At 49.7% G+C, this 17233-nt stretch overlaps 10 protein-coding genes across 10 annotated transcripts; 5 read left to right on the top strand and 5 right to left on the bottom strand.

The window, feature by feature from the left end:
• Positions 1-96: 96 nt before the first annotated feature.
• LACBIDRAFT_315917 (uncharacterized protein) lies at positions 97-474 on the top strand (the record flags this gene model as incomplete). Its single annotated transcript, XM_001878543.1, has 3 exons — positions 97-207; positions 262-303; positions 358-474. 3 exons carry the CDS (start codon positions 97-99, stop codon positions 472-474), a joined length of 270 nt encoding a protein of 89 aa, XP_001878578.1.
• A 209-nt stretch (positions 475-683) lies between these two features.
• LACBIDRAFT_167586 (uncharacterized protein) lies at positions 684-1925 on the bottom strand (the record flags this gene model as incomplete). Its single annotated transcript, XM_001878186.1, has 6 exons — positions 684-865; positions 913-1042; positions 1103-1212; positions 1268-1440; positions 1498-1796; positions 1851-1925. Coding segments are annotated over 6 exons (969 nt in total), but the record flags the coding sequence as incomplete, so codon positions are not given.
• Positions 1926-2556: 631 nt separating this feature from the next.
• LACBIDRAFT_293413 (uncharacterized protein) lies at positions 2557-3818 on the top strand (the record flags this gene model as incomplete). The annotated part of the gene is made up of 3 exons (XM_001878542.1): positions 2557-2717; positions 2852-3274; positions 3325-3818. The coding sequence occupies 3 exons, from the start codon at positions 2557-2559 to the stop codon at positions 3611-3613; spliced, it is 873 nt and encodes a 290-aa protein (XP_001878577.1). The 3' UTR covers positions 3614-3818.
• An 834-nt stretch (positions 3819-4652) lies between these two features.
• On the top strand, positions 4653-8590 carry LACBIDRAFT_315914 (uncharacterized protein; the record flags this gene model as incomplete). The annotated part of the gene is made up of 6 exons (XM_001878541.1): positions 4653-4795; positions 4850-5707; positions 5756-6433; positions 6492-7794; positions 7847-8435; positions 8511-8590. 6 exons carry the CDS (start codon positions 4653-4655, stop codon positions 8588-8590), a joined length of 3651 nt encoding a protein of 1216 aa, XP_001878576.1.
• Positions 8591-9476: 886 nt separating this feature from the next.
• LACBIDRAFT_324923 (uncharacterized protein) lies at positions 9477-10769 on the bottom strand (the record flags this gene model as incomplete). Its single annotated transcript, XM_001878185.1, has 6 exons — positions 9477-9480; positions 9593-9645; positions 9696-10265; positions 10323-10512; positions 10539-10587; positions 10643-10769. 6 exons carry the CDS (start codon positions 10767-10769, stop codon positions 9477-9479), a joined length of 993 nt encoding a protein of 330 aa, XP_001878220.1.
• A 39-nt stretch (positions 10770-10808) lies between these two features.
• LACBIDRAFT_192576 (uncharacterized protein) lies at positions 10809-11617 on the bottom strand. The gene is made up of 5 exons (XM_001878184.1): positions 11560-11617; positions 11391-11505; positions 11176-11328; positions 11026-11116; positions 10809-10973 (listed from the first exon to the last, which is right to left on the bottom strand). The coding sequence occupies exons 1-5, from the start codon at positions 11593-11595 to the stop codon at positions 10913-10915; spliced, it is 456 nt and encodes a 151-aa protein (XP_001878219.1). The 5' UTR covers positions 11596-11617; the 3' UTR covers positions 10809-10912.
• Positions 11618-11784: 167 nt separating this feature from the next.
• On the top strand, positions 11785-12421 carry LACBIDRAFT_293408 (uncharacterized protein). The gene is made up of 4 exons (XM_001878540.1): positions 11785-11928; positions 11985-12013; positions 12071-12190; positions 12241-12421. Exons 1-4 carry the CDS (start codon positions 11787-11789, stop codon positions 12331-12333), a joined length of 384 nt encoding a protein of 127 aa, XP_001878575.1. The 5' UTR covers positions 11785-11786; the 3' UTR covers positions 12334-12421.
• A 149-nt stretch (positions 12422-12570) lies between these two features.
• LACBIDRAFT_315910 (transketolase) lies at positions 12571-15309 on the bottom strand (the record flags this gene model as incomplete). Its single annotated transcript, XM_001878183.1, has 14 exons — positions 12571-12656; positions 12710-12785; positions 12842-13329; positions 13388-13457; positions 13506-14032; positions 14082-14212; positions 14264-14366; positions 14416-14520; positions 14575-14703; positions 14770-14879; positions 14933-14938; positions 14994-15059; positions 15112-15157; positions 15210-15309. 14 exons carry the CDS (start codon positions 15307-15309, stop codon positions 12571-12573), a joined length of 2043 nt encoding a protein of 680 aa, XP_001878218.1.
• Positions 15310-15548: 239 nt separating this feature from the next.
• LACBIDRAFT_315909 (uncharacterized protein) lies at positions 15549-15893 on the top strand (the record flags this gene model as incomplete). Its single annotated transcript, XM_001878539.1, has 2 exons — positions 15549-15746; positions 15804-15893. 2 exons carry the CDS (start codon positions 15549-15551, stop codon positions 15891-15893), a joined length of 288 nt encoding a protein of 95 aa, XP_001878574.1.
• A 142-nt stretch (positions 15894-16035) lies between these two features.
• Positions 16036-17126, bottom strand: LACBIDRAFT_247670 (uncharacterized protein; the record flags this gene model as incomplete). The annotated part of the gene is made up of 5 exons (XM_001878182.1): positions 16036-16069; positions 16120-16269; positions 16317-16444; positions 16501-16626; positions 16674-17126. 5 exons carry the CDS (start codon positions 17124-17126, stop codon positions 16036-16038), a joined length of 891 nt encoding a protein of 296 aa, XP_001878217.1.
• Positions 17127-17233: the final 107 nt, after the last annotated feature.

Genomic DNA, 17233 nt, shown 5'->3' with positions numbered 1-17233 from the left:
ACAAGGAAGGAGTTGAGCGCGCCGATAGTAAGACGCGGTTTCTGGTGGAAGTTGTGGTCACGCGGTCACGACCAAGTCACGCCCTTTCATTCGACTATGGGAGGACCCAATCTCGAGGTTTTCAAATTTAGTCTCTACCTCTTTGTTCCCATTGCAGCACTCGTTCATTTCGGGGACCCAGAATGGTATAGGCGTCACGTCGTTCCGGTACGTCCTCGCCCACCGTCATTGGATCGTTTCTATATGCCTTGAATCTTTCAGTATCGGGATAAGCTCTTCCCCTCTCTTGATAGAACCATACAGGTGATGACTTTCCTGTCTCACACACTTTTCCGTTCAACTCAAACATGTGCGAAGCAAATACCAACGGACCAGAGCGGCGTACGAGAGGAACTCGCCAGGATCAAATCAGAGAGGTTGGCAAAACGCGCGGCGCGAGAGGCAGAAGAGGCCGAAGCTAAGGCAAGAGAATGAAGCTGTTACCATCGTACGCAGCAAATCGTTGTCTTATCCTCCAGCCACTTTAACGGTAATGTCGGCCAGCATGACGCATTTATGCGATGTATGAATATCCAGTACTCTATCTAACCAATTTTTCCGGATGGTCACCTCTCCAAGCTGAACGACTCCCAGTCGTTCCCTAGAATTGTCCAAGCTTCTCTACTCACGTCTTCTTCCATTATTTTTTGATATTCGGCCACGTCAGTCAAGGACACCTTGAAACCCCCGCAAACAACGAATACCGCCACACGCTTGATGCCTTCGCCTGCGTCCGAAAGAGGCACTAATTTGTCGAACAAGGGTTTATGATACGCGGGGACAAGCGTCGTGGAGCATGCCAGTTCGACAAGGAATTTATGATCATCTGGCTTTTGTTCAAATGGTGTCCCAATCACATCACCAAGGACTCACTTGCAAATAATGCCAGGGTACTCATGCTGAGTTCATCTGGCACACTGATTGATTTGATTCCCCCAGTTCTTTCTAATGCCATCTTCATCACGCCTACCGACGGCTGCGAAGCTCCCAGTGAGCTCGACGCCTTCGAAGAGAAGCTGTTAAAGTGGGCCAGATACAGGTCGTTTTCCTCATCATGAATAACATCTACTCCAGGGGGCAACTTTTTCTCGCCGACATGGCCTGGTGTACGGTTGAGAGAAAGAGAGTGGTGAAAACAATCCGAGCCTATTGTTTCCAATCCAATAATAGGCACTAATTGCGGATATGTGAGGCAGGCAAGAATGATGATTTTATTTCTCTCGCTTACCATCATCCCAATTCTCGTTCTTGCAGCCGACGATGATCCCTCCCAGAAGGCCTCCACCCCCGACACTGCAGAAGATAGCGTCGGGTTTTACCCCCAGCTCGTTCTTGATCTCCGTAATCATGGAGCTATGTCCTTCCCATAGTAGGGGTTCATCGTATGCGGGAACAAGGATCCTGAAACGAAGATATTAGGCCGATTTATTCAATAACTTACCTTCAACAATCACCCACGCGTTGTCATCATCCCGCACAAGTTTCTGTGCCAATTGCAAAGCCTCTGCGTAGTGCTTCCCAGCTACGATAACGTGTGCTTTCTCTCGCTGCAAAAAATCTAGGGTGCTTTCGGCCACGCCTTCGGGAAGGACCACACTGCACTTAACGTCCAGCGTGTGTGCAGCGCACGCCGCAGCTAGTCCGGCATTTCCACCAGAAGCTATAATCAGGTGGATAGATGGGCCATGATTCTCTTTTGCCTTCTTGATAAAGTGAGAGATTCCACGATATTTGAACGAATATGAAGGCTGCAGATTCTACATTTTGACGGTACTTGAGATATGTCAGGAGCATTGACGAAGATGGGTCACCTCAAGTTTGAGGTAGATAGATGCCCCTGTGATTTCTGATAGTTTCGGAGAGTATATGAGTGGGGTTTTCTGCCAGAGGTTCGGTGACGCTGTAGCCATCCAGGTTGCTTGCTAGCTCAACGCTGTGGGCTGTAAAGTCTTTTTCCAGATAACCACGCCCGATCGTCTCCGATCGTGTTGTGATTGCCTCGTAAGTAAGGCCGGGTGGAATCAACCCGTTTTGGCATTCCAATCACATTGGTTATCTAACGTTAACCATTACACTTGCTGACTTACCACTTCCCCAAATCGTCAATGCCTCCCAACTCAAGTAAGCGCACCAAAAAAACGAAGACAGCGGCGGATTATGGTGGTTTGGATCCCAAAGTGATGACGGTAGCCATCCCCTCAATTCTTCGCATTGGCCGGTCTAGATCACACATGAAGCGTTTTTTAGTCAATTGCGAACAAGATCCCAAAAAATCCTGTTACAGGACGCGTCGATCTGGATGATATCGTCAAGTATGCGGTCGTTGAGCTTGAATGAGTACCTCGCTAATCCGTTGGCAGGTTTATGACTCAGAACCCATCGGAAATGGACGCTCTTATGGGGCAGATGGCGGCTACGGATATAAACAAAACTGATGTGGATCTATCCACCTATGATTTTGCGTCTTTGGCGCCCACGATCGAACATGAATCCTTCTGGGTTGTACAATTGGAAACGATGGGAATGGTGGACGCAGCGGGAAGAGCTGTCGATCCTTCTGAAGGCCACGGCTCGGCGGGTCTTCGTCCAACTTTCATGATATATATTTATGAAACCAGCGGCAAGCATCGGGTTATGCATGAAACTACTGGACTTCCGGACTCAAAGACGGTTCTGCAGTATGCACACCCTGTTCACTCGTCGCACTTACCCGTTTATTAAATCATGTGTCCAGGGCTATCCGACTTGCAATTGCTAAACCGATACCACCCCTGAAGCCATGCCTCCCGCGGTTTCTTTTAATTTCTATCAGATTGCAGCAGCACCTTCCTACGTTGAAACCATTCTTGGACTCTCTCCCTGCCCCATTCCATTGGCGCGTTGAAACTCGCGAAGAAGCCGAAGGGTTATCAGAAAGAATCCATCAACTCAACGTGAAGGGCGTAGTTGCTAGCATGGAACTCGCAGAGAAAGCCAAGTCGGTTGGAAATGAAGCGTTTTCGCGCAAGGAGAGAGCTGCTGCTATCAAGGCGTATACTGAAGCTATCGGACATCTTATCGATGTGCTTAGTATGAAGCCAGATCTTGACGAAGAAGCAAAGGCCAAAAATTTGCTGGCTGTCTGCTATTCTAATCGAGCGGCGACTTACCTGATCCCTGGAGCTGGGCAGGATGTTGAGCGAGCTCTTTTGAATGGCAAGAAGGCTGAAATGGCTGATCCTTCGTATGCCAAAGGGTGAGCGATATATTATGTTCAGCTGATATGTTTTTGACTTTCTTTTATAGATACATTCGACAGGCAACGGCGAGTGAGGCATTAGGGAAATTGGACGATGCGCAGGATGCCATAGCAAGAGCGTTGCGACGCCCTGATTTGGAAAATGATAAGAACCTGGTAGATCGCCTCATTGATCTTCTGACAGGGGGCAAAGGGATGTCCAACGATGAGGGCACTTTCAAGAATTGGATGCTGGATGTTTTGATAAATGACAGGAGGAGCAGTGAGAGGCTGAGCGGAATCGACGGAGAATGGAGGCGGAGATGTGATGAACAGTTTGCTCGATGGAAACGTTGAGATGGCGCCATGGGTTCTTGTGCTTTCCATTCATGCTTTGCATCCGGGGGCGGCATTTGCTCTTTCAAAGATCCCAAGTAGATCTATATGCGTTTACATCCTGATTGATTATTGCGACGAAAGATCATTCTATGAGAGGTTGTGTTGTGTTGACCGCCACATCGGGTTTACAGAGAGTTTCATAAAAACTTCACTCTAACGTCTACGGAACCTGGGAATGTTATTGCGAGTGATGAGCACTTCAAGTAGTTCAGATGATCACTTGGTTTGACCTCTTTCCTCGAGATGAGAGCTACAACAAGTCATTTTGGGGTGAACCCTGCAACGGATAGGCGCGGACATTACATCCTCACGTTTTACCCTGGTTCGTCATGGTTCACCAATATATTGTTGACACGCCTCCGGCGTAGCACCATGCTACATTATTGACGGATCAGTTGTTAGCACTAGCCCAAAACTAGCCCAAGCGCTAAAAAAAATTCTTGGCGTCGGTTTAGTGATCCGTGTGTGCAGTTCGGAAAGGGTGAGCCTGACGAAAATTCAAATATTGTGTTTGGGAGATGCACTGAGATGCACTTCAGAGCACATCTGGAGCGGGCTGAGTTCTGCTGAGTTCTATTGATAGACTGCGGCTCCGAAATTGCCTGCACGTGGAATTCCCAAATGGGGATGAATATTCCCCAGTCTGTATTCCGCGCGGTATGAATGCGATAAGAAACGATTATGCGTGAACACCCTCACTAATGCAGGTTAATGATTACCACTGTAGCTTGCTAGAAACTTTTAGGTGTGGTGGTTATTGGACGAAATGGTTTTGAACATCACCGACGGTGATTGGCGGCTGGCCCGGAGGATGCGCAGCAGTGATCGGGAACTGATCACGTGGCAATGATCGAGTGCTGCGGAGAGCAACATTCTACGGTACTCATCGTGAACTCAGCTCAAACTCAGCCATCATCGCAGAGCTGCGCACACAACGCACAGTTCCTCGCAGCCCTTTTCTTTTTCGCAAATTTTTCTCTTTCTTTTCTTCACCACCATGCACGACTCTCTCGAATCTCAATCAAAACCATCGAGAAAGGGCAAGGAGCGAGATTCTACTCATCGGGATCTCCCCCAGCGAGAACTCCAGCCCACCGACCTTGACGAGAAATTAACTGCTTTGCGTCGAAGAACGGCCGCGTACATCCTTTTCCATTTTTCTCTTCCTCATAACTGACTACCAATTCATTCTAGTGCTGTCCGGGTACGAGACAGATCAGACCGTGAGCGGATGCAACCCACCCAACCTTCGGTGCCATCGTCATCTACAATTTCTAAATCAGAACGTTCTCCAAAGCCCCCCGCGCCCTCTGCGTCTCGACATTCCCCTTCGTTATCTCGCCGACACCCGTCCCCTCATGTCGTCGTTTCTCGCCCATCTGTAGACGCTGACCACGAAGATTTCTCACGACGGCTTAAAATATCTTCTTCGCCATCCCCTCGTCCCCCTCCGCATAAGTCAATTGCCTCATCCAAGCTTTATAACCCTGGCACCGACCCTATTCCGGTGCGCCGCACAGTCGAGCCAGATGCGATGTCGGACGACACCGGAAGTTCGTACGCACCTCGGGGCGCTACGTCTCACACCCATCGCGATGATCGTAGCAATGCTGCTCGTCAGCTATTCGATCACCGAAAAGATGATCCTGTCCGCTTTTCTGTGCTTGCGCGACCACAACCTGGTCGACCTTCGCCGACCCCAAAATCCTCAGGGGATTATGTATCGGCATCTTCCACATCTTCATATGCGGCGTCAATATCTTCTTCGACGTTCACACTCTCCTCTACTACCGATGGATCGTCTGCATCGTCAGCTCTGTTCGATGGACGCCCAGGACAAGGGACTGAAGACTCTGGTAATAACGTCTTTTCTGTCCAGCTGAAGAAGTTGTATCGAAATATTTCAAGCTTGGAAAACAAGATCAAGCAAGAAGATTCCATGGAGGAAACCGACGACTTGCAGACCAGCAGGGTACTATTAAAAGGTAAAGAAGCTGAAAGTGAAGATTTGGAGAAGGAAAAGTGGAAGAAACAAATTGAAGATCACAAACAGTGGGTTCTCGAGTCTTTGATCTTGCCAACTCACTAATATTTTTTTAGACTTGCGGAAATAATTCACAATCTCCTTGAAATTTCTCTCGCACCCTCCGTTCCGGCATCCCTACGGAATATCCCGACCAAGTATAATATGATCGTTCGTCTCTGGACATACGCTTTCCACAAACTCCTCGAATCTCTCCGACGTGCATCTTTTACGTCACCACTAGCCCTCGAACATCTGCAGGATTTTATTTACTATGCGTATACGTTTTACACCGGCCTTCTCGAGGAACACACCTTAAATTCCTTCAAATCGGGATGGCTGGAAGCTCTCGGTGATCTTGCACGCTACAGAATGGCCGTTGCAGCCATGGTCAATGGCGGTGTCAGTGGGCAGGGTGGTCTAACTGCAAAAGCAGTATCTGAAGCCGCTGCTGCGGAGTCGACACAAAGTAGCACCATCAACGGCAATACGTCTGCAGTACCTGTTGCAAAGTCCGTCAGTGATGCACCCGCTGCTCGGATAGACGATAGCCCGTCCCCTAGCGTCGGAATTGCTGCTGCGCGTTTACTGGACGTTGAGCCTGAGAAGGAACGGTGGCGCAACATTGCCAGAGATTGGTATGGAGCTGGCCTTTCAGAACAGCCAGGGACAGGCAAATTGCATCATCATTTGGGTCTTTTGTCAAGAGAGGTAGAAAGTGAAGAGTTGAGAGGCGTGTACCATTTCGTCAAAAGGTTTGTTTCAATTTCAGGACCGGGTTGACAGGAACTAATTCATTTGCTTTGTTCTTAGTCTGACAACTCTTCACCCATTTACCACCTCCCGCGAATCTATTCTTCCCCTCTGGTCACTTGCATCACAATGTCGACGATCCCTTCCCGACGCTCGCGCCCCCGAATTATTTGTCCTTCTTCATGGCATGCTTTTCACGAATATCCAGCTTGATGACTTTCAGCCTACTCTTGCTCGCTTTATTGAGAGGCTGGAAATCGAAGGAGTTGAAGAGCGTGAATGGATCATGATGGGTGTTATCAACATTTCTTCAATCTTGGAATACGGTCGTCCTAGTGGCATCCTGCGAAAAGTAGGCGCTGTTGGTCCGAAAGAAGCTGGTGGTCCTCAAGCAGCGGCTATGCGCGTTATGGCAAAGAAGGCTGCTGCCGGGGTCCCTGGTTCAGTACCCCTTGACGGCGTGGACGAGGAAAAGATGGACGTGGATGACGATTTGCAGGGAACCGACCCATCCATGAAGTCGCAAGACCCTACTGCTCCTGAGCACCCTCCTGCATTCAAATTTGCTCTTCAACTCACCTTCTCCATGCTAGCATATGCGCTGCGGCATCCAACACGCAAGGCCTCGCAATTCGCTCGATCAAATCTCAATCCCTATCTGACGATCCTTCTAACGTTCCTTTCCACCATTCTGAAGCACGCCCCAACACTAGAGGTGCTGGAGAAGGCCATTCCTTGGGACGAGCTTGCCGAGTTCTTCACTACCATTCCACGGAAGGTTATGACCGCTCAAGGCTTGTTGACCCAGGGCAAAAGTCAGGGTACCACAACAGAGCGTTGGGTGATGCTCACAAGCGGCTGCGCACCGCCTTTGTCGGAAGACTGGTGCCTGCGTGGGATGGAGTGGGTCGGACGAAAAGTTTACGAGCGTGGGTTTTGGAAGAGCGGTGAAGAGCGAAAGGCCGAGATCGAGGTTCTAGAAGAGTGCGAAGGCCAAGAACTGACGGATGGCCGCATCGAGGATGATGATGGCGATGATGGCGATAACAAGGCCTCGTCATCCGGTGGAAGGGACATATTCAGGCGATGGGTTCGCATCGCGCGATGCGCTGTGGGTGTTGCAGGCGCCGTCGACGGGTTCGTTTGGAACGAAGGCACCAGGGAATGGAGCGTGCAAGGGAAACTTGCCGAGAAAGTCAAGCGATGGAAAGAAGAGGATGAAATTGAGAGGGAAGCCGACGAGAGAAGAAGAATGGGTAGGAGATGGGCAGATGATCCCATGGATATCGATGAGACTGCCGACGACAGCCTGTCTGAGGAGAGCGACAACGAAGGTGACTCCGAGGAGATCAAAGCTCTAAAGGTTGCACTAGTCCCGTATTACACCATATTTTTTATCTTACATTTTATCGCAGGAACGCCGTCGATACCTCAAACAACTCCTACAATCTGCCCAGCGTGGTTCTCCGTCGTCATATCCCGACCGCCCACGAACGCGTGCACCTAGGAAAGAAGTCGACAAACGAGCCGCTCTGCACATTGTTCCAGGATATACTATCCTCGTCGTCGACACCAATATCCTCCTTTCGTCACTTTCCATGGTCTTGTCACTCATCGAAAGCATGCGTTGGACTGTTGTTATCCCCCTGCCTGTAATCATGGAACTTGATGGACTTTCATCCAATGCTTCAGCCCAGCTCGGGGATGCTGCCCAAGCCGCCATGGCGTATATTTCAAGTCACGTTCGCTCGCACACGCTCTCCCTCAAAGTCCAAACCTCGAAAGGGAATTACCTTAGCACTTTGAACATCAGGACAGAAGAGGTCGACTTCGCTGTCAATGGCAATAATGCAGACAGAACTATGGACGATCTGATTCTCAAGGCTGCAATTTGGCAGGATGAACATTGGGTGGATAGATCCTCGATGCTGAACGCAGACCCTGTTACCCCCAAGGATCTGCAGCATGCAGTGAAGGTTGTCCTACTCAGTCTCGACCGAAATTGTATGACCTATCTTCGAATCCTTGTGAGACCTTCGGCGCTGACTTTTTTTTTTTTTTTTTTTTTTTTTTTTTCAGTACGCTTGAAAGCCCGTTCGAGACAACTTCCTGCTGCCAGCGAAAAAGATCTCGCTTCTCTCCTCGCCATGGCCACATGAAGTCGACGTAGGGTCGCCAGCATCAACCCCACATCCGAATCGCCCCTCGCTTACGTCACAAGGGTGGAGCTAGGGTCGACCGTTTTTACGATATCACTACGAGGCACCTGGGTATCTGTTCAACAACTAATCGACCGATGTGCTGTGCGAGCACAAACCGTTGCATCATCCACTACCTTCCCTCCCAATGGATCTCGATGTCTTCGGGACTCCGCCTCGAGAATGCGGGACGCGTATCCTCGACACTTCTACCCCCTGGTTGGAAATGTATCTAGTTAACTTATCTAAAGCACTTCATTCATTCTCCATACCCCTCAACATCTAGTTATACCTTTTCTTTGGCCAGTCTCCTTGTGTATGATGTTGTACCACTATCATTTTATGTAACCTACAGAATTAAATACAACACAACAAATCTACACTTTGTATGCGTGCAATAATGATATGAATACTATAAAAGCCGTTTTCAAGGACTGGCTTTTCCGTGAATGATTTCCACCTTTTCCAAGTCCATTTCGCCATCGTCACCCTCGTCTTCTCCCACCTCAAAGAGGCGCGAAGACGAGTTTTCAGAGAGAGCAATATAGTTGGCGTCACCGCTGGCAATGCCAGAACGTTCCTGGCGGAATTGGCGCTGGAGCAAGGAAAGGCCTGACAGATATGCTAAAGGTAGAACCTGGCAGCCACATCCCAAATTAAGCGGAATGGAAAAGGGGGGGTCTAGTCGAGGAAAAGCTTACCACGATCCACAGCACCCAAAGCTTGCGACACCAGCTCGCCAATACGGGTCTCCCGGTCGTCACCTCCCACGCATCTAGGCCACTCCTGATCTAAGGACGGAAAAAGAAAAGTTGATTCTCAGCATAACGAGCGGGTTGCTGAATGCTTACCTGAAAAAATGCAAGTGCTACTACCGCCAGCCCAAGAACAACATGGGCGATATTCAGAGGTGGGTGAGGTTTGAGTGGAACAGTCGCTTTTTCCCTGCGTCTGTGAATGTACCTCCCTAAGAAAATTTGGGCGTAGTAAAGGCCGACGAGCACAACGCCGCAGATCTAAAAATGGCATACTGAGCAACTTCTCAGTAAATAGGACAGATGGTTACCTCGTGCGCATTAGAGAAGTGGTCTGATTCGTGTTGTATCACCGCCATAAGGCCCAATACACAACCAAGGGTGATCACAGGAAGCGCTAGGAACAGGTTAGAGAACTGGTGAGCTTTGAACCATACGGGCGTGAATGTCCGTCCCCATCGACCGATCAATGACCCCGCAGGCAACAGAACCAAAAATCCGAACGACATGAAGAAGGCGTGGACGATCAGCTCTTTCTCTCGTTTTGTGTATGGGCCAAAGGGCAATATTATTATTGTGTCGTGTTCACCTGAGGATGGACGAGGCTTGTCGTTCCCTTGAGTTGGACTCGGGGAAGAATCCTGGGTTGGAGAAGGAATCGGTTTCGCTTGAGTGGGAGAAGAAACCTCGTCGGAGGGTAGCTCCTTGCTAAGATCGAGGGTAAAGTGACCATTGGCGCGGTGAAATTCTATATGCGAGGAAGGGTCGGACGACTTTGGACGTGTCGGAGAATACGCCCAAATAAGACGTTCTACCCCGGCACCGGTCATCTTGTTGAGTGGAATTTGGAAAGCGAGGGTAGAAGAATTGGTGGGGTGCCACTGTAGAGAAGAGGTCGTACAGTTAATATAAGCCAGAAGCGCCGATGACGAACGAACGGATGTTATCTTTGGGTTGACAATGCTCGCAACGCCCTCCAGAGGGACTTCAACTGGGGCCGGCTCACGATATCCAGCTGCATAACGTTGCGACAGTATAGTTGTGTCGTCGTCGCTTTTCCACATGATGACCATATGCGTGTGTGCCATGCTCTTCCCGAAACCACTCGACCCAACCTTAGACGATGACCTGGAGAATATCTCAAAAACTCTCACATGGCCATCCAACCCAAAATAGGAGGGTCGCGTATCAAGGTCATTTCATCTAGAAGAACGTGAGATACTCTAGTATCTTATTGATTTTTTGTCGAGAAACTTACAAGTGACAATATCATTGCTGACGGTGGCATTCACGCAGATAGCCCGACTACACTTCGAGTCACCTTTCAGCGCGATAGCTGACTGTAGCCAGAGGAGAAAGACCAGAAACGACCGTAGCACGTTCATGGTGGAGTACGTGGAGAAGGTTCAGAAGCATGAGAAGCAAAGTGACGGACAACAAGACGCGTGTGAGAACGAGGGTCGGGTACAAACTCTAAATTGGCCACTAAGTAAAATACATGACTTTCTTCTTCTTATCAATGGAGCAATCACTCAAAGATCCAGGATTCAAGAGCGCTGGTGTATTGAACAACGCCTTCGGGGAACCAGCTATCAAACCAGAAATCAGCGAATGCTAGATATTGATAGGTAATGTACGCACAGCTTGATCTCCTTCTCAGCACTCTCAACAGAGTCTGAGCCGTGGCAGATGTTGCGTCCAACAGCAAGGCAGTAGTCACCACGGATGGATCCTAGAACGATTTTTGATCAAGACGCGTCGAGTGGACTGAGATCGCGTCGCGCTGCTTACCGATGGGAGAAGCGAGGGGGTTGGTGGCACCGAGCATGACGCGGCCAGTCTTGACGGCATCAAGACCCTGCCAGACCATACCGACAACGGGGCCCGAGGCCATGTATTTGATGAGGCCGGGGAAGAAAGCCTTGCCCTTGAGGTCGGCATAATCTTCAAAAAAAAAGATAGATTAGATAACGATAAATGCGACGGCAAGATCTGGTGACGCCTACGGTTTTCAAGATGCTCCTCGGTGGCCTGGACAAGCTTAAGCGCGATCAGCTTGTATCCACGCTCCTCGAACCTCGCGATGATCTTCCCGACGAGTCCACGTTGGACACCATCGGGCTGATTGCGGAGTGCTCAGTAACTGTCGGATAGCAGAAAAAGCGCAAAACAAACCTTGACCATGATGTAGGTACGTTCTGTAACGGACATGTTGTTGAGTGGATGTGAAGAAGATGGGGGAGCTGGATGGAGATGATTTTATGTCGATCGTATTTTATAACCCATCGACAATCTCGATCTCTGCCACTTTTCAACAAATACAAACATAACTCCGGAAACCTCCGTCCCACGCCTCCCGGGCCCTCTTTCACTTTTATTTAATCTTCAGCCAGTTCTAAGCCATGTTATTCGGTCCTCTCAGCACATCCCTGGCACCCCAGGTGAAGTCATCGCGCACTCTGCTCAAATGGATCACTCCCATTGCAAACTGGTATGCGAACGCATCTGGTTACAGAAAATACGGCTTCAAATATGACGACCTACGTCCGTTCTTTTCTCGCGTCCTTCGACTGTCCTGCTCATCTACGTATCACATGCAGTTTGTGAAGAAAACCCTGAAGTACAAAGAGTACGCCCACCTGCGCGTTTATCACCTTCAAAGCAGCTGTAACTCTCATTTTCGTAGGCTCTGTCCCGTTTGACACCCCGTGAAGCGTACGATCGCGCCTACCGCTTGAAACGAGCCTCACAAGCTAGCATCCTCCACGCACCCCTATCCAAAGAGCAATGGATGCAGCCCTCAGAGGTCCGCAATATACCAATCATATTGTGGCTAACAACTTACACGCCCCATAGGATATCCGGTACTTGAAGCCACATGTCGTTGAGGTCATGAAGGAGGAGGCTGAGAGGAAGATGTGGGACACCGTCGCGGTAGAAAGGAAGTAGCTCCTCCAATTAGATTTCGTCGCCACCCTTCCGAAGCATCGTTCGGCTTTCCTATAAAATGGACATGGAATACCTTTGAACATCTCTCTCAATTTGCTCGTCTATGAGCATGAAATGGTCAAGTGTCTATTCCAATGGTGGTAACCTTCCTCTTGTACATTCTAAAGTTTATCTGCTTCGAGGTATAATTCTTCTTCTTCACTTTCAATTTTTCTAGACAGCAACAGAGTTCAAAGTTCACAAGTGAATGGCCTTGACCAACGGGGAGACCACCGATTTGCCCTTGTAGAAGTCGACGACCTGCTTTCCGACCTTGGCGATATCTAGGGCAAAGTTATATCTCGTTCTAAAACAATGGATTTGAATCGAGACGTACTTGAACCAGTGATACCGAATTTCTCGTAAACCTTGAGATATGGTCCAGAAGCACCCCAAGCAGGCAGGCCGTATTGCTAGGAAAGAACAAAAATCAGCATCATGTGGAACTCAAGATGGGAAAATAGTTGACCTCGTGGCTATACTTCTGCCATCCAGCAGTCGAGAGGGCTTCCAGAGAAAGGATAGGTGCACCACTCCTGAGAACGCTCAGCCTGTACTCCTCATCCTGTTGGTCAAACGTCAGCCAGCAAGGCAGACTGACAACACGGGTTTTGATGCCCTCAGCCTTGAGTTTGTTGGCAGCCTCAACAGCGATGCTGACTTCGCTACCAGAACTGACGATAGTCAGGTCTTCGTTATCCTCCTCGTGGAGAACGTAACCACCCCGAGCAGCCTTCTCAACGGTGGACCCTTCCAGGTTGGGGAGGTTCTGACGTGAAAGAGAAAGGATGGAGGGGGTCTTGTTTGACTTGAGAGCAACAAGGTAAGCGGCAGAAGTCTCGTTGCCGTCAGCTGGGCGCCAGAATGCAACGTTTGGCGTGGCACGGAGTGCGATGGCGGTCTCGACGGGCTGATGTGTTGGGCCATCCTCGCCCAAACCAATGGAATCGTGAGTGGCTGTAACAAGAAAGATATGATCAGACATCAATCAGCACAATAAAATCGGTTTACCCACCAACCCAGATTACCTGGTGGTTGCTCAGTGCAGACAACCTCACTGCGCCCGAAGCGTAAGATACAAAGTTCTGTTCTCATACTTAGCATTAGAAGAAACGAAGCGACTTGATACGTACCAAGAAGGTCGCCACGTAGGGAATAATTCCACCGTAGGCAGCAAGACCGTTGGCGATGGCACCCATAGCGTGTTCACGTACACCATACCTGATGTAAGTGCCAGCGTATGTGCCGAGACCGGTGCTGGGGGGCTGGAAGTCGACTGAACCCTTGACTTTCGTCAGGTTGCTGCCAGTCAAGTCGGCGGAACCACCGAGAAGGTCGGGGATGACGGGGGCGAGCTTAGTGAGAGCGATCTCAGACAGCTTGCGGGAGGCAACGGCGGCGTCTGTGGGCTTGTAGATCGGCAACGCTTTCTCCCAGCCCGCTGGGAGCTCGCCGGAAATTCGTCGAGTGAGTTCCGCGTGCTCATTGGGGTATTTCTGCCCATATGAAGCGAGCAGTGAGTTCCATTCCGTTTCCAAGGCAGCTCCGCGCTTCCCGAATTCAGCGTAGTAATCGTAAGCAGCTTGAGGGACTTGGAAAGACTGATCTGGAGCGAAACCGAATTTGGTCTTCAAGGATACAATGTCGTCGGCCTTGAGGGCTAGGATAGTGTCAGACAAATTCTTCGCAGCTAATATATAGATACATACGAGATCCGTGCACACCGTGGGTGCCTTCTTCCCTTGATCCGAAGCCAATGGTCGTCCTCAGGCGAATTATGGTAGGCTTGCCCTTCTCCTTGCGGGCCTCGGCAATGGCAGAGTAGATCGAAGCAAGGTCGCTGAGTCGTGGTAAGCAACAGCATTTTTTGTTCTAGATGATTAGGGCTCACGAATCGCCATTGTCGACGTGAAGTACTTGCCAACCGTAGGCAAGGAAGCGTTGTTCCACGTTCTCAGTGAAGGCGACGGCGGTGTCTCCGTCAATGGAGATATCTATAGGGTAACGTCAGTTTCATGTGCACGTTGTATGAAAGTTGCGCACGGTTGTCATCGTAAACCACAATGAGATTCCCGAGTTGAAGATGACCAGCTAGACTGGCTGCTTCGCTTGCTACACCTTCCATAAGACACCCATCTCCGGTGAAAACTATATAAGGAAAGTTAACGTCCGCAATTCAAGTGATTGGTGGGCTGAGCGCACCATAGGTAAAGTTGTTGATGAGATCGAAGCCATCCTTGTTGTAGACAGCCCCAAGATGAGCCTGAGCAATGGCCAATCCAACACCGTTAGCAAAACCTTGGCCGAGAGGACCAGTGGTAACTTCAATGCCTATAACGGGGTCAGTACAGCGAATTTGCCAAGTAAAAAAAGAAAAGGACTTTCCATCAGTGTGGCCAGCCTCGGGGTGACCAGGAGTTTTGGAACCAAGTTGGCGGAACGCCTTGAGGTCATCTATCGAGAGCTGGTAGCCCAACAAATGCAGTAGGACATATTGAAGGGCGCATCTAGATTTCAATTTCAACACGGACTCATTCTGACAAAAGCAATCGTCACTCACGCGTGTCTATGGATGAAATCATCAATTGATGCGGTACGCAAACTCAAAAAATTGTACGCACCCGTTAGATAAAACAAATCGATCGCGGTTGAACCACTTTGAGTTCTTGGGGTTGGCGTTGATGAATCTGGGCGATCAATGAGATCTGTCTCAAATAAAGATCTCAAGGATAGATGTACCGCGAAAAAAGGACGTGGGCGACGGGGGCCATACCCAGCGGGGCGCCTGATGGCCATTGAGCAAAATTAGCGATAGCGATATGAGCATATATGCGGACCTGGGTGTCCTGAGTTTGCCTTTGCGACGGCATCGACTGCGAGAGTCCTTATGGTGGCAATGGCGACGTCGTCAGCCTTATTGGGGGCGAAAGAGGACATGCTTTGTGATAGGGAGGGGAGGGGTAAAAGGTGGGTGATCTCCGAAGGGTATGAATGAGCTTATATCTAATCTTCCTAATCCCCATCAGCCCTGCAACAATAATTTCCCGAACGGGCCCAACATCCGGTCTTGCACTCCTGTTCCGACCTCTGAACTTTTTTCTGCATTCAGCGGCTGTCTTCCACGGTCGAGGAGTAACGATACCGGCTTTGACATACACAAAAATTTCTTGTGCGAGATGCACCCACAGCTGTCAGACAAAAAACTCGGTTGGTTTCACACCGTCGAACGTGCCACGTCCTTTTCTCATTTCGTGAGCACAGTTTGTAGGGAGTTTATTCAGGCCCTCGAGGACTGCCATTTGAGTACCTGGGCTCGGCTAACCGGGGGATGCAACAAGAAAAAGGACGAGCTGAACAAATGTTTGCGGTCCGAGGTGCGCCGATCTTTTCCATCGTATTGCAAAATTGTCCAAAATTTTCTGCTCGTCCAGCGTGTCGCCCGAAGTGCAAACAACAGGGAAACGGCGAAAGAGCGCCGAATAAAGGCGGATCAAGCTTTGAAAGAATTTCACGACATTTGAGTGGGAGGGCGCAGCGCAGGTCCTTGTAATATCTACCATCTTTCTACAGCATATACCATCTCATGCTTCCATTTCTCTACGCTTGGCGCTTACAAAACGGAAAGGCTTGTCTTCCATCGACTTGCCAGTGTCTTCCGGCCCTCTACCACGAATGGTGTCCTCCACTTACAATGATGCTGTCAAGTTTGTCAACAATTGTCAAACTTTCAATGGTCATTCGACTCACTCGCTTCCCGTACAAAAACTCGACGCATCACTAGCCAGCCAAGCAATAACCCCTCGAAGTTCGTCAGTCCTTCCTATACGTCCCATTGGGTTCAAGTCAGACCACTTGTCTAGAAGGTGGGGCTGCTTGTCCAGGTATGCGGCGGTCATCCTGCATCCTGTTAGCTGAAGGGTTCTAGGATTCGGACTTGAGCATACGAGGTGTAAATGTGACCAGGAGAAAGGGAGTTGACGCGAATGTCCTTCTTTCCAAGTTCACAAGCCATGCTACGGGCCATTTGAAGCACAGCCGACTTGCTGGTATTGTATGACACCCACGCATGGTCCTGTCGAGACACCCTGGTCAGCACCGAACTAGCCGTCCAAGACAGAAGTAGGGAACCCTGTTCGTGATACTCCCCGACATGGAGGCAATCAAGATGATGCTCCCCCTATTTCCAAACCTAACCATTTGCTGCCCCGCAGCTTGGGCCGTGTACAGCACACCATTCGTATTCACATCCATAACCTTCAAACGTATCAGAAAACCTTTCAAGGCTGAAGTAACGCACTCACATCCTCAAACTGTTCAGCAGGGTACTCCAAACAATCCGTATGTGTCTTCAAAATCCCAGCAGCCGCAACACACACATCCATCCTCTTCTCTTTATCTCCGATATCTCGGCCCTTTGCCCACACCTCCTTCTGATCTCGCACATCAACGCTCACGTATTCCAACCTCGACCCATTACCCATCCTCTCCACAAACTCGCGCGTCTTCTTCCATTCCTCAGACGGCGTTGTAGGGAGATCAAAACAATATATCGCTCGAGCACCAGCTTCACATAAAGTTAACGCCATCTCGAGTCCTAGACCTCTGTTGCCTCCCGAAACGATACCTACCCGGTCTGTAAGTGCGAATTCGTCGAAGATCTTTGGCTTTGGCTGGAGGGATTTATCCTGGGCTGCTTGGAGGGCCGCCGAAACACCGATGGGAGCTAGTGGGGATGTGGATTGTGCTAGAGTCATTCTCGTTGTCGAGAATGTCTTGCGGCGCAAGGAAAAGCCAGCTCCAAGTCTCCATCCAAAGCGTAACGTGCGAGCAACACTTGTGGGACGCATCATCATAGCTGATG

Source organism: Laccaria bicolor, genomic scaffold (assembly GCF_000143565.1).
Source record: "Laccaria bicolor S238N-H82 LACBIscaffold_6 genomic scaffold, whole genome shotgun sequence".
Lineage (NCBI taxonomy): Eukaryota > Fungi > Basidiomycota > Agaricomycetes > Agaricales > Hydnangiaceae > Laccaria > Laccaria bicolor.
This window is presented reverse-complemented; position numbering and strand designations above follow the sequence as displayed.